General features: G+C 39.5%; 1 protein-coding gene across 4 annotated transcripts in view; it reads right to left on the bottom strand.

Annotated features, from left to right (window-relative positions):
* Positions 1–13,514, bottom strand: part of CORIN (corin, serine peptidase) — a 246,408-nt gene that overhangs the window by 32,661 nt on the left and 200,233 nt on the right. For all 4 annotated transcript variants that reach the window (XM_082728362.1, XM_082728363.1, XM_082728364.1 and 1 more), the window contains 2 exons: positions 12,458–12,568; positions 11,227–11,356 (listed from right to left, as the gene is read on the bottom strand). In XM_082728362.1, coding sequence (XP_082584488.1) covers positions 11,227–11,356; positions 12,458–12,568 — 241 coding nt within the window. The remainder of the gene's footprint in view (positions 1–11,226; positions 11,357–12,457; positions 12,569–13,514) is intronic.

Raw genomic sequence — 13,514 nt, 5'->3', positions numbered from 1 at the left:
GAAGTGTTCCACAAGACAGAAATGTATTCGGGAACTTGAATGGACGGTGGGACGACTGAAGACTTCACAAAACCTGCTGCAAAATGAAGAGTTCTGTTTCCCTGACCCAAATGAGAGTCTGGCTTTCTGTCAATCTCAGAATTTTTGTGTGTGGAGACATAGGTGAGAGGAAAGCGATCATAAGTCAGACAGAGGTCACGAACACCACTGACCGTGTTCCTCCCGATACCTGCATCCTGGGAATTCCTTTCTAGTGTCGAAGAGCTTGAGGGCCTCCTAAATCCAGGCACTTGGCCAAAAGCCAAAGGAAGATAGATCTGTTGTTTAATTAAGTCATTACTGAAGTGGGTATTTATAGGGCAAAAGGGATTCACACAAGGAAGTCTGCTCAGCGTAGGATTTGCACGATGGTGGATAGAAAAACCATGGCAAAGGACACTCAGAGTAGGATTTACACGACGGTGGATAGAAATCATGGCAAAGGACACTTCAGTCTTTCAACCCACAAGGCACCTTCAGTTGGCCCTGAGAAAGGTCTCCACAGACCATTGCACCTGAGATGTTTCTGCATTTCATTCATTAACCTCCAACAAGAAAGGCGATTTAGTCTGAATCTCTTAGTTATGTCAAGTGGAAAATACAAGCAATCCATCATCAAGAAGAGGGGGATGTCATTATAAAAATTAGTTTTCCATGAAACTCTTAAGCCCTAGAATGCTTCTCACACACAAAAATAAATCTTTCAGCACCAGACATGCCATTCTATGGCTCATTAAAAAAATATCAGTGAACCCATATGGTTCTATTTCTGCCATCATACAGGACCTGAGCAACTGTGTGATTTCCTTCTTTCTTATTTTTCTTTAAATAATTTTTAAGGTTATAAAAGTAATATATATGGAAAAAAACAAAATTATACGATGAAAAAATACTCTTCCCATCTCAGATGTGTAGAAATGACCACTGTAAATTTAGAGTGTCCTTCCCAAGCTCTAGCTATAACTCACATATACATACTCTTTTTTTTAGTCTATACTCATTGTATTGATATATTTTTTATTTAGTGATTTATCTTGGAAGTTTTTCCATAATAATAATTGACATTTGTCAACTGCACTGAAAGACGAACTCATTTCACCTTATTTAATCCTCTCAACAATGCTGGAAAGTAGGCATTATTAATCCCTATTTTGGAAATGAAAAAATTGAGGCAAGAAGAGAGTTACTTACATAGTGAGTAGATGACCTGTGGTCTGAGGCCAGAGTACCATTCCTAAGACTTTAAACACCACATGGTCCCCCTTCATTACCAGCACACGCACTGTTCCTTTTATAGCTCCCGAGTGTTAACTATTATATGGCTGTACATATACTTACTTAGCCAATCCACTATTGATGCACATGTAGGTTAGTTCTAATTCTTATTATAACAAAAAAGCAGCAGTTAACGCTCCTAACTATTCACCTCCGCCTACATTCATAATTTCATAGAAATAAAAATAATTTCCTAAAAATAAAAATAATTTCCCATAAATAAAAGTACTGAATCAAAATTTAATTTTGATCAAATTTTGATCAAAATATTATGATCAAATTATTTTACTTAATTTTGATCAATATTTTGAAAGACTAATGCCAGTTTACATATCATCAAGAATATATATATATATATATGTGGCTTTAAATTTTATAACTATGTATATAATGTAAATCATCCTATGAAAAGGTATCTGGAACTTAGAGGCTCAAATTTTGACAATTGGTATGCATTTGACTTATCTTTTTTCCATATTTTACAATATTACATGATATATTAACTAACTAGAATTTAAGTAAAAATCTGAAGACAAGACATTAGATTGGACGTTTATAAAAGAAACATTGGGTTAATCAGTGAGTGTTGAAGCAGCTTTTGCTATGAAGTGAGTTGGATCTCAGAAGGAACGTTACCCTAGCAGAACGTAAACAAATGATGCAGACAGATGTGCAAAGGCTAACACTGAGGACTATGGGGTTAATAAGGTAGACCGGAAAGGGAGACAACGCAACGGTGTTGTATTAGGTGAAGCCCCTTCCTCAAGGAGCTATTATTTTAGTAAGAGGAACAAATTACAAACGTGTTAAAAATAATTCCTGATACTGTGTTTTGAAGAAAACAAAATAAGCAGAGACTTGGTGAGGGTGAAAGCTGCCTCAATTAGGGTTGCCAAGGACCTTTTTAAGTCGTTGATGTACTAGCTGAAGCAGGAATGGTGAGATGGAGGTGATCCCGTGGAAGTCTACAGATCAACACTCCAAGCAGAAGGAAGAGCGAGGCAAAGCCCCTGAGCAGGAAATGAGTTTGCAGTTGGAACATCAGTAATGGGTCAGTGTGTCTAAAGTTCAGCGGAGAGGCAGGGAATGCTAAGAAAAAGAAGAGGCAGGGGCCAGTGTTCTACAGGCCACAGTAAGAAACTGGATTTTGAGCCCAAACTGTATAAATACTAAGAAAAGGCCTAAAAAGGCCAGTGGGTCTGTCATGCAGATAATAAGATGAGTGACCAGCAGTCCTGCCTTGGAGGTAAAAGCAAGCCAAATCTCAGTAGATTCGAAAGACAATATGCAAAACGTGTCAGAACCAGGAGTCTTCTGGTTTATGTTCCAGAACAAGTAAGCTGCCATATAAGGACTTCTAACAGAAATAAGACAAACCTCGTTGGTCAATTTCTGATGGATCATTCAAGCTGTAAATCGTGTTCTTAACTTCCCAGGACTCACTACTCATATTCACGTCCAATGACAATACTACAATCATTATGATGACTGGGGAATCCAAGGCCCTCAGAGGTATTATGGAGATTGATTCTTCCCACTCTAGAATTTTCTTGTTCAAATCAGCCCCAATATTTTTTGCTAAATGTTGAGTTTTGATAGTACTTCATTCTGGAGAACCATCTTTGATTTTAAAAATCAGGATATGAATCTATTTTCCAATGATAAACTTTTTTTTTTTTAAGCACAAAATGGAATGTGAGAGAGTAGAAAATCCATCTGATTAATTCAGGATCCCACATAGTTCCATTCTAGTTAAAAATGGTGAATTTCTCTACATCACTGAGAGGTTTCCTTTTCATTCCATAAAATATTCATTAACTCAAGTGACACAATTTGAGATTCAGCTTGCTAACAAATATCCAAATTCTCAGCAGAGTGTGCTATTAGCGATCATATGGAAATGCTTTCAGGACAACTGATAGACTTCCTTTGGTTTATTTAAGCTTCATACCCAGTGGTCTCATGGAAGAACTTAAAAAACACTTTTACTTCTTTTAGGATATAGCACTTTTTCAGGAAAATTATTCTTCTTCCTCGCCCCAGATTAGCATGTTCCAGGGACCTGTACAGCCACATACTGGACTCTGTGATTTTGTTCTCACCCAGGCAATCACTCAACCAGCAGCTTCTTGGAAACATGTAGGATCTAATTCCCTGTGCCCAAACTACACATCTGCTAGAAGAACTGTGAAGCCTCTGTGTGAAGGAAAAATAACACCTTGGATTAGCTTCAGCTAACTTCTACTTAGATTATGCCAAGCACCTCGTTATTACTATAAGTGTTGGCCTGCATGATGACTTTTCCCCCACTGCTACACCTCCTCACTACTGTCTACTTAAAAATGCCACAATGGTAAGATCATGAGGTGGTATGGTATTAAGACTTGCCCCCCCCACACACACACATACAACAAAGACTAAAAGGGATTTATGTGTAAGAAGGTGGCTGGCCACATCAATCAGGTCATGTTTATTGAATAACTGGGTGCCGTAGGGGACCTACTCATCATATCCAAGAGGCCCTTTGCCTTTGCTTGGACTTGCATCCTGGCACCATATTTTTCTGTGACCTTGCAAATTTCTTGATCTGAGCCTCAATTTCCTCATCCATAGAAGTAACAACACTACATCTATTACAGGATTATAACGTGGACAAATTGAGTTAATACATATTAAGGACTCGGAACAACCTGGCACACAATTAAGAGTAGCCAATCCTACTTTGTATAATCTTTCTGGGAAATAATTAAAAAAATAAAAATAAAAATAAAAAAGAATATATGGCATTATAGAATTAAGAGGGAAATTGTGTAATGCCAATTTTTATGTCCCACAGGAAGCACAGATTAAAAAAAACATCATGTAGATGAGAAAGTCTTCACAGATGTCTTAGGGCCTGAGTGAGGCCCAAGGATTTGGACAGGAAATCTATGGACATTTATGGACAAAGAGGTAGAAGCAGGAAGGAATGTGCCTATGGAACATGGATGAAGGACAAGCCAGACTTGAAAGAGAAGGAGCTTATTAAAGGGATATATGAAGTTAAAGAAAGATAAACTAGTTTATGGTGAGTTCACTAATTGGGGACAATCATCTAAACTTATCTGATTTAAAAAAATAGGTGGAATGCACCAACCTGCATTCTCACCAACAGTGTAAGAGGGTTCCCCTTTCTCCACATCAGGCTGGTGTAGCCTCTTTGGAGAACAGTGTGGAGATTCCTCAAGAAATTAAAAATAGAGCTTCCCTATGACCCTGCAATTGCACTCCTGGGTATTTACCCCAAAGATACAGATGTCGTGAAAAGAAGGGCCATCTGTACCCCAATGTTTATAGCAGCAATGGCCACGGTCACCAAACTATTGAAAGAACCAAGATGCCCTTCAACAGACGAATGGATAAGGATGATGTGATCCATATACACTATGGAGTATTATGCCTCCATCAGAAAGGACGAATACCCAACTTTTGTAGCAACATGGACGGGACTGGAAGAGATTATGCTGAGTGAAATAAGTCAAGCAGAGAGAGTCAATCATCACATGGTTTCACTTATTTGTGGAGCATAACAAACAGCATGGAGGACATGGGGGGTTAGAGAGGAGAAGGGAGTTTGGGTAAATTGGAAGGGGAGGTGAATCATGAGAGACTATGGACTCTGAAAAACAATCCGAAGGGTTTGAAGTGGTGGGGGGGTGTGGGAGGTTGGGGTACCAGGTGGTGGGTATTAGAGAGGGCACGGTTTGCATGGAGCACTGGGTGTGGTGAAAAAATAATGAATACTGTTATGCTGAAAATAAATAAATTTAATTAAAAAAATAAAATAAAATAAAAATAAAAATAAATAGGTGGAATGAAAGAAGACTTTTGACGTAAAGTAGATCTACTTTTGCCTTAATCTGTTCATGCTTCTGAGAAGGCTGGGTAGTTCACAGCCAACAGAAATTTTTTTCCCACAGTTCTGGAGGTTGAGAAATCCAAGATCAAGGTCCTGGCAGATTTGGTGTCTGGTAAAAGGCCACTTCTTCGTTTATAGATGTGCACGTTCTTGCTGTGTCATCACATGGTAGGAGGGGTGAGGGAGCTCTCTGGATCTCTTTTATAAGAACACAAATTCCATTCATGAGAGCTCCACACTCATGACCTAATCACTTCCCAAAGGCCCCATCTCCTCATACCCTCACACTTGAGATTAGGAATTAACAAATGAATCTGGAGAAACAAAAACATTCAATAGTAACTGAACATGATATTCCTATGATGGCAGGTCTCTATTAATAATTTATCCATGGGAAACTGAGTGCTTCCAGGGAAATGGAGCTACCAAACATCTTGAACCCCACTTTCCCCAACCACTGCTCACATCTCTTTGCAACAAAATCCCTTCAAAAAGTTCTATACTATCTTTTATTTCTTTCCTTTCACTATCTCTTATGCTTTTGCCCCACTCACTCTACTTAAACTGTTAATGTCAATGACATGCACATTGCTGAAACCAACAGTCAGTTTTCAGTCCTCATTTTACTTGAATTCTCAGCAATTTTTGATACATATTGACCACTGTCTTGCCTTGATACACTTTCATCCCTTGGTTTCCAGGATATCACATCCTCCTACCCTGTGGGTTATCCTCTCTCATCTCCTTTGGTTTTACTACTTCTCTTCTCCCACTTGTTAGGGCTCAGCCCTTAGTCTTCTTTTTTAATTTTTTAAAAAAGATTTTGTTTACTTATTTGACAGAGATCACAAGTAGACAGGGGGGGGGGGGAGGAAGCAGGCTTCCCGCCGAGCAGAGAACCTGATGTGGGGCTCGATCCCAGGACCCTGGGATTATGACCTGAGCTGAAAGCAGAGGCTTTAACCCACTGAGCCACCCAGCGCCCCCAGCCCTTAGTCTTCTTATATTCTCTGTCTAAATTTGATTTAGACATAAACTCTTGGGTATGTCACCAGTCCCATAAGTCTGTATCATCTGTATCCAGGTGACTTTCAAATATATAGCTCCAGCTCAACCTCACTAATAAAATCTGGACTTAAGCCTTATAAGCATATCTACTTCGATGTCTAATAGACATCCCCAAATTAACATGTCCAAAACAGAACTGATCTTTCTCCCCACACCTGCTTCATCTACAGTATTCCGCATCTCAGTTTAGACAATACCATCTTCCCACTTGCTCAATCAAAAAACCTTTCACTCACTCTTGATGCCTCTTTCTTGTTTCTTCTCAATTCCCAATTAACATCCAATCTGCCAGGAAGTCCTATTGGATCTACTTCTAAAATATATTCAGGATCAAACCACTTATCACTATGTTCTCTGCTACCATTCTGATTGAGTCACCAAAATATCTCACCTAGTTTGATGGCCTTCTAACTAGTATTCTTGCTCCTACCCTTGCCTTCAGTATATACACAAGAGAAACTGAAGACAAGTTCACACAAAAACTTGTACATGGATGTTTTTAACAACATTTTCATAAAAGCCAAAAAATGGCAACAACTCAACTATTCATCAATTGAAAAACGGATAATCAGTGTGGATATACCTATACAATGGAATATTATTCAGCCATAAACAATAATGAAGCATTGATATATACTAAAACATGGGGATGCCTGTGTGGCTCAGTGGGTTAAGCCTCTGCCTTCAGCTCAGGCCATGATCTCAGGGTCCTGGGATCGAGCCCCGCATCAGGCTCTCTGCTCAGTGGGGCGCCTGCTTTCCCCCCTCTTTCTGCCTACTTGTGATCTCTCTCTCTCTCTCTGTCAAGTAAGTAAATAAACAAATAATCTAAAACACGGATGAACCTTGAAAACATTATGCTAAGTGAAATAAACCAGACAAAAAGGGTATATGATTATATTTTTATGAAGTGTGCATTATGGGCGAGTTCGTAGAAACAGAAAGTAGATGAGTGTTTGTCAGGGGTTTAGGGAGGAGAAATGGGGAGGGATTATGATGAGGCATGGGGTTTCTTTTCCAAATTGAAAATGTTTAGGAATTATACAGTGGTGATGACTGCACAATATTGTGAATATATAACAATGGAATTGTATACTTTAAAGAGTGTATTTTATGGTATGTGAATTACATCGCAATTAAAAAAAAAAAAAGACCGTAAGATTTTGAGCTTCTTTTCTATGATTTACATGCACAGGACCAGCAATCTGAGCTAGATTTATGAGTACAGAGGATTAGTCTGTCTTTGAGCTTCATGTAAGTCCATCAATAAGTAAACTGTCCCTACATGACAAATGGAATCTGAAGTTAGAAGCTTTTTCCTGGGAGTATACTTTAGGGGAAAAAAAGTCCAATATAAATCCTTACATCAGGGACTCCTAGGTAACATAATTGAGGCTATCTTTGTGGTTTTGCCCAAGACAAAGAAACATTCTTTGGAAGATGCTGCTTCTATTGATCAACTCTAAAAGATTAAGGAATAAAATCATGTTGCAACTGACCCCATAAAGGAATTTTTGCCAAAATAGAATAGCCTATTTCCAGATGATCTGGTTTTATATAGAGATAAAGCTCATGAAGCCAAGAGACATAAAGAATCACATTCTCTTAGACTAACTTCCTCAAATACCAGATGTCTCAACTGAGGATTTGGCAAGTATTAGAGGGCAGTCTAAATTCTGATTTGTTTTGTTGATTAAATAAACGTCCATATGTTTTTAATACTGGATGTGTAGGTAGCAAAGTCAATATACTGTCAGGAGAACTTAGGGTTGATTTATATCCTTGTCTAATCAAAAAGCTATCATAATTCCAGGCTGGGGTGAACTCAAGATATCTGGAGATGTGGGTTAAAAAGTATTTCAGATTCAGCAAAGTACCCTCAATCTTCTCATTTGGGCAAGCACTTAGTTGAGAGCCGAGCATTTGCGCCGTTAGACATGGAAGGCATAATGCGGGTTTGAACAACTCCAAGTGCAGCTGTTCCCTTGACTGCCCTTATCAGGAAAGCATTTCAATAGAAGCCCTGCAACACACGTCATTTGGTGTAGACCTTGATTTTTGATGAATTAGCTCCAAAAGGGACCCTCCCCCCATTTGATTTAAAGTATATTAGTTTGGGACAATACACTACAATGCTTTTCTCTATGAATGTTCACTGAATTAATAAATGAATGACCCAATAAATGTATATTATACTATCAAGATAATATTAGAGCTGATTATTATGCTTATGTACTTTTAAGCAGTAAGTCATGTGCTATGTCCTACATGAAACATTCTCGGATGACAAAAAGTCTGGGAGTTTTTCCCAACTTTAGGTTCTAGGTTGTTTCCTCATCTATCATCCCCGCTACATTATAAGGTCTTGGATGATGTTATTTACCTTTGCCTCCTTCATACAATGCCTACTCCAGGTCAAGACCCATCAGCAGATACTTAAAAAAAACCATAGGAAAGAGATACTAAATAGAATTAGTTGGGGTTGTGTTTTAAACTTCAAGTTTCTGGGGCACCTGGGTGGCTCAGTGGGTTAAAGCCTCTGCCTTCAGCTCAGGTCATGATCCCAGGGTCCTGGGATCGAGCCCCACATCGGGCTCTCTGCTCAGCAGGGAGCCTGCTTCCTCCTTTATCTCTGCCTGCCTCTCTGCCTACTTGTGACCTCTGTCTGTCAAATAAATAAATAAAATCTTAAAAAAATAAATAAATAGACTCAGGTTTCTGATGTGGAGTATGTTTGAAGGCACAAAGGCAGGCACCCCACTCCAGAAGCTATTCCCTTCAACCCTCTCTCTGGCAGCTGGAGTGTCGGTCAATGACAAGTCATGGCCCCACAGGCTCTTCGGTAGGGACACTGAATCTGATTCAAAGTACAGGGTTACTTAGAGTTTGAGGCATCAGTGGCAAAATCTGTGAATTTGCAGCACAGCAGCTGATCTCCAGGGACAGTGGTTACAGCAGATTTCTACTGCAGAAATTAATGGCCTGATCTTGCTCATTATCTTGGTTCCTGCCCCAGCCTGGCTCTCCAGATTTCTCTCCATTCATGACCCACCCAAGTAAACTGAAGAGTAAACTTGAGGGCAATCAAAAAGTACAAAAATACTAAGATTACGCTTCCTACTCATTTCCTTGGAAGACTACTTTCACATTAACTCAGTCAAACAGTGGTTCTGGTTTTCCAGCTACACTGCTCTCTCAGATTTTCCTACTCTTTCCTAGTCTTAGTAAAATAAAGTTATCTTTAAAAAAATCTAAATATCCTTTTAGATTTTAAATGTCTAAATATTGAAATAACAACAAATGGAACAAATAGAGTAAGAATTAAAAAAAAAAAAATTCAATACGCATACAATAGCCAAAGCTGGAAACCACCAAAATGTCCAACATCGGATGAACAGATTTTAAAACGTGGTGTAGCCATGCAATGGAATATTATTCGGCCATGAACAGGACCAACGTGCTCATCCACAGTTACAACAAAAACATTATGCTAAGTCAAAGAAGCCAGATGATGGAGATGGTTGCACAGCTTTGTGAGTATACTAAATGCCATGGAATTTGCACTTCAAAATGGTTAAGATGCTGAGTTTTTCTGTTATGCGTACTTTATCACAATAAAAAATGTAAATCCAATATGCAAAAAAGTAGAAGAAATATCAAGGAGAACATTTAAAATAAGATCCCTTCTATTTGCAATAGAACAGAGTGGCTTGTCAAAAGAATTTTTCTGCTGGCAAAATCTTTGTGGTTGCAACTCTCCCTCAAAACTCTCAGTAGAACTGTCAATCATTATGAGTAATGAAGTTTTCAAAATAAGAAAGAACCTGTGTCTTGGTGAGAGTTAAATCAATCTCATTCAAAAGGTTTTTCGTTTATCTGTAATCATAATCACATCCCATCTCATTTAGACACCATAAGGAGGCTGTGAAAATGAAGTATAATTTAATGGATCTTGGTAAATATCATTTTTCCACTCTGGCCAAGTTTAAAGCTCTTTACTTACAAATTAGCATCAGCTACTCAACTTTCCAAAGATGTAGGACTTTACATGGGAAAAATGGGCCAAAGATACTGGGATTTAGGTCATTTTTCAAACTGGGAAAACAAATGTGCTGCTAGTTGCTATCCCAAAACTGGATCACTCATTATTGTAAAATTGTTTCAAGTTTGTTCAGTGGAATCCTGGGAAATGACATTTACTCAGTTTTGTTTATTCTAGAATTTTATAAAATTCCTTTATCTTTTATTTCTATCATTTCCACATTTCCCCCCAACTCTCACACACATCAGTAGTTGAAAAGAAAAAATATGTGAATGAACATACACACCCACATATACATCTAAGACCTCAATTATTGCTTTCCATCCCCAATAGAACTGAAAAAGAAAATCCCACAAAATAGCAAGTTATCCAACTTTCAAAGTATGGGTCTCAGTCTGTTTGTATCAAAGCCAGAGCAAGTGTCTTTTCATTCTGCTAAGGAGCAAAAATAGTCAACTATTTCCTGATTTACACTTCCTGAATTACTTAGGGTAAACTCAAATACCATCTTCTTTAAGTTCTATTTCTCAACATATTAAAAAATGTGTGTTGCTTAAAAAGAAACTTTCAATAAGCTCTTGGGAGAAAAATCTCAAGATTTTCTCATCCAAGTTCCTCGGAAGAGACCATCTTCGTGCTTTTACAAATTCCTTTCAGAAGTACTTAAAATACAATTACTTCATTTACTTGTAGTGGGAGGCTTTACCAAAGCCGGTTTTCACCCCAATCTCTCCAGAGCAGGTGCCTGTAATTAAATGCGGTCCTCTCACCTGGTTCATTTCCCATGCTTCGGAGGGCTCTATCTGAGAGCACTCACTCACTCTGCATTCATATGGAAGATATTATTGCACGTTCCGCAAAGTCCCCTGAGAAATTCATCAGTGCTACAAACTACTGACCTTACCCTAAACCCATCTGCTTGCAGGCCAGCCGACTTAACATCTCCTGCCAGCCGTCCGCGCAGACGTGGTGGTCTATGGCAGATCTGTGAGCCATCAGGAACGAAGAGGAGCTCACGTTTTTGGAGAGGGTCACTGAGGAGAACAAAAAAGAAAAAAAAAAAGGAAGACCCTAATTAGAAAGCATTTCTTCTCAGGAAACCAAATGCGAACTCTACATGTTTTCGCTTCACTTGCATACATTTGTTCTTATTTATTTTAATTAAGAACCATTTGGTGAGTGCTTGCCCTCTGCAAAGGTGGTGGAAAACTGAAAAAATGAATCAGAAACGTTCTCTGCCCTCAAAGAGCCACTAGCTCTAGTGAAAGAGATGGACAGTCTTTAACTTTCCTTTAGGAGTTAGAAGACAACCAGAGGTGGGGCCCGATCCCATGAAGTTCACCCAATGATTTGCATAATTATAAAGAGCTGGTGGTACCTTCATTCATATCATTTCCGTTCAAGAAAGCATGTGAGAAGGCAAGGGTATGAAATCAATGGTAAGTTAGGATTCATCTGGGATACGTGCTAATTCCCATTTTATAAAAGGGCTTCCTCTCTACTTAACACACCACAGGTAACTTGAGAAACACTGTGCAATTCATCAGACCACAAATGATGATCGTGCTGGGGCCAGATGAGGCAAAGGACTGAACGAAGAGCCCAGTGAAGGGAGAGAGAGATGAGTGCAGGACAATAGAACTAATCAAGCTCAAGGTTACAAATTGTAACACGGGAGGTACGGGTAGGAGATGTCTTTAAGTCCTGTCCCTGTGAGGAACTAGACTCATTTCATTTGGATCTGGAGCAAGACTACAAGGAAGATGGAAGACCCACTTTAATATCCTATTCAGGAGGTGTCGATGATACAGGAATGACAGAATATTAGTCATCGTTGAAGCTGGGTGATAGCAAAGAGTTTAAAAATTGTTCTAGTAGTTATACAGTCAGAACAATTTGAACCCAGATGTGAAAACATCTGCCACATAAACAGTTCAAACAGCAAGATAACTTAGGGAGAAATGTTCTGTGAGTTGGAGACAACATATATGAACCATTGCTGCCAGCTTTTATCATAGTTAAACAAAACAGGTGAAATTGGTTAATAAACTCTGTGAAGTCATTTAGGATTTATTAAGCTTAAATGGCTGAAGGGTGTTAGAGTGTGTGGCCGATGGCGGACACACGCAGCTCACCACAGTCCCACTCGTCAGAACTGTCCACGCAGTCGGCTGCCCCGTCACACCAGCGCTCACGGGACACGCACTCATGGTTTGCGCATTCGAGTTCATCGTCCTGGCAAAACGCTGGCACCGGGAACAAGAAGCGAGAGGACGGAAACATTTCAGAAACGGGTGTGATTCTCGCTAACATGCACGTTATCTTCTGTCCGCAGGAGCGTGGAAGGAAGGAAAGCTGCGCTCCCGGGGCCTCCAAACAGGTATCAAGACAGAATAACAGAATTGGTAAAAACTCATACCACGGGTGCCAGTCCCTACCAATAGCAAGCCCTTAAACAAGGCTACCATCTCAAGTGACTGAGTCATCTACTTCTTGTAACACTAGGACTGAAAAAGTGGGACCCAGAGCCCCAGAAGTTCCAGGACTTGAGAAACGAGGGTTAAAAGTCTGAAGTGGCATAAGCCAAGCCCTGGGCTGAGCAGAATGAAGTGACCACAGGATGGAAGCGAGCTCTGTCCACACGCATGGATAATGTTTATTGTTTAAAAATCTCTACTGTCGGAGCGCCTGGGTGGCTCAGCTGGTTAAGCATCCAACTCTTGATTTTTGGCTCAGGTCACAATCTAGGGGTCATGAGATCAAGCCCGTGTCTGGCTCCGCGCTCAACAGGAAGTCTGCTTCGGATTCTCTTCCTGTCCCTTCTCCGTCTGCCCCTTTCCTGATTGTTCTATTTCTCTAATATATAAATCTTTAAAAAAAAAAAAAAAAGAAAGAAAGAAAAAGAAAAAGAAACAAATCACAGTGACACCTTTAACAGCCCACCTAATATCCTTTCTTTCTCCTTTTTTGAGGGAAGCTGATTTTGTTCAGGTCCCCACAGCCCCAGAAGACCCAGATTAGTGTCAGTGGGACATGACATTTTCTAACTAGAATTACTTTTGCCAGGGTAAAGTTATTAGTCCAACAGTAAACATGGGACCCAAGATCAGAGTTTTGGCCTACCATTTCATGGGTAGTGCTTTCCAAGACGGTTCCCACCCAAACCCTGCTGCCCAGATCATGCATCCTAGC

Source organism: Mustela nivalis, assembly GCF_964662115.1.
Source record: "Mustela nivalis genome assembly, chromosome: 4".
Classification (NCBI taxonomy): domain Eukaryota; kingdom Metazoa; phylum Chordata; class Mammalia; order Carnivora; family Mustelidae; genus Mustela; species Mustela nivalis.
This window is presented reverse-complemented; position numbering and strand designations above follow the sequence as displayed.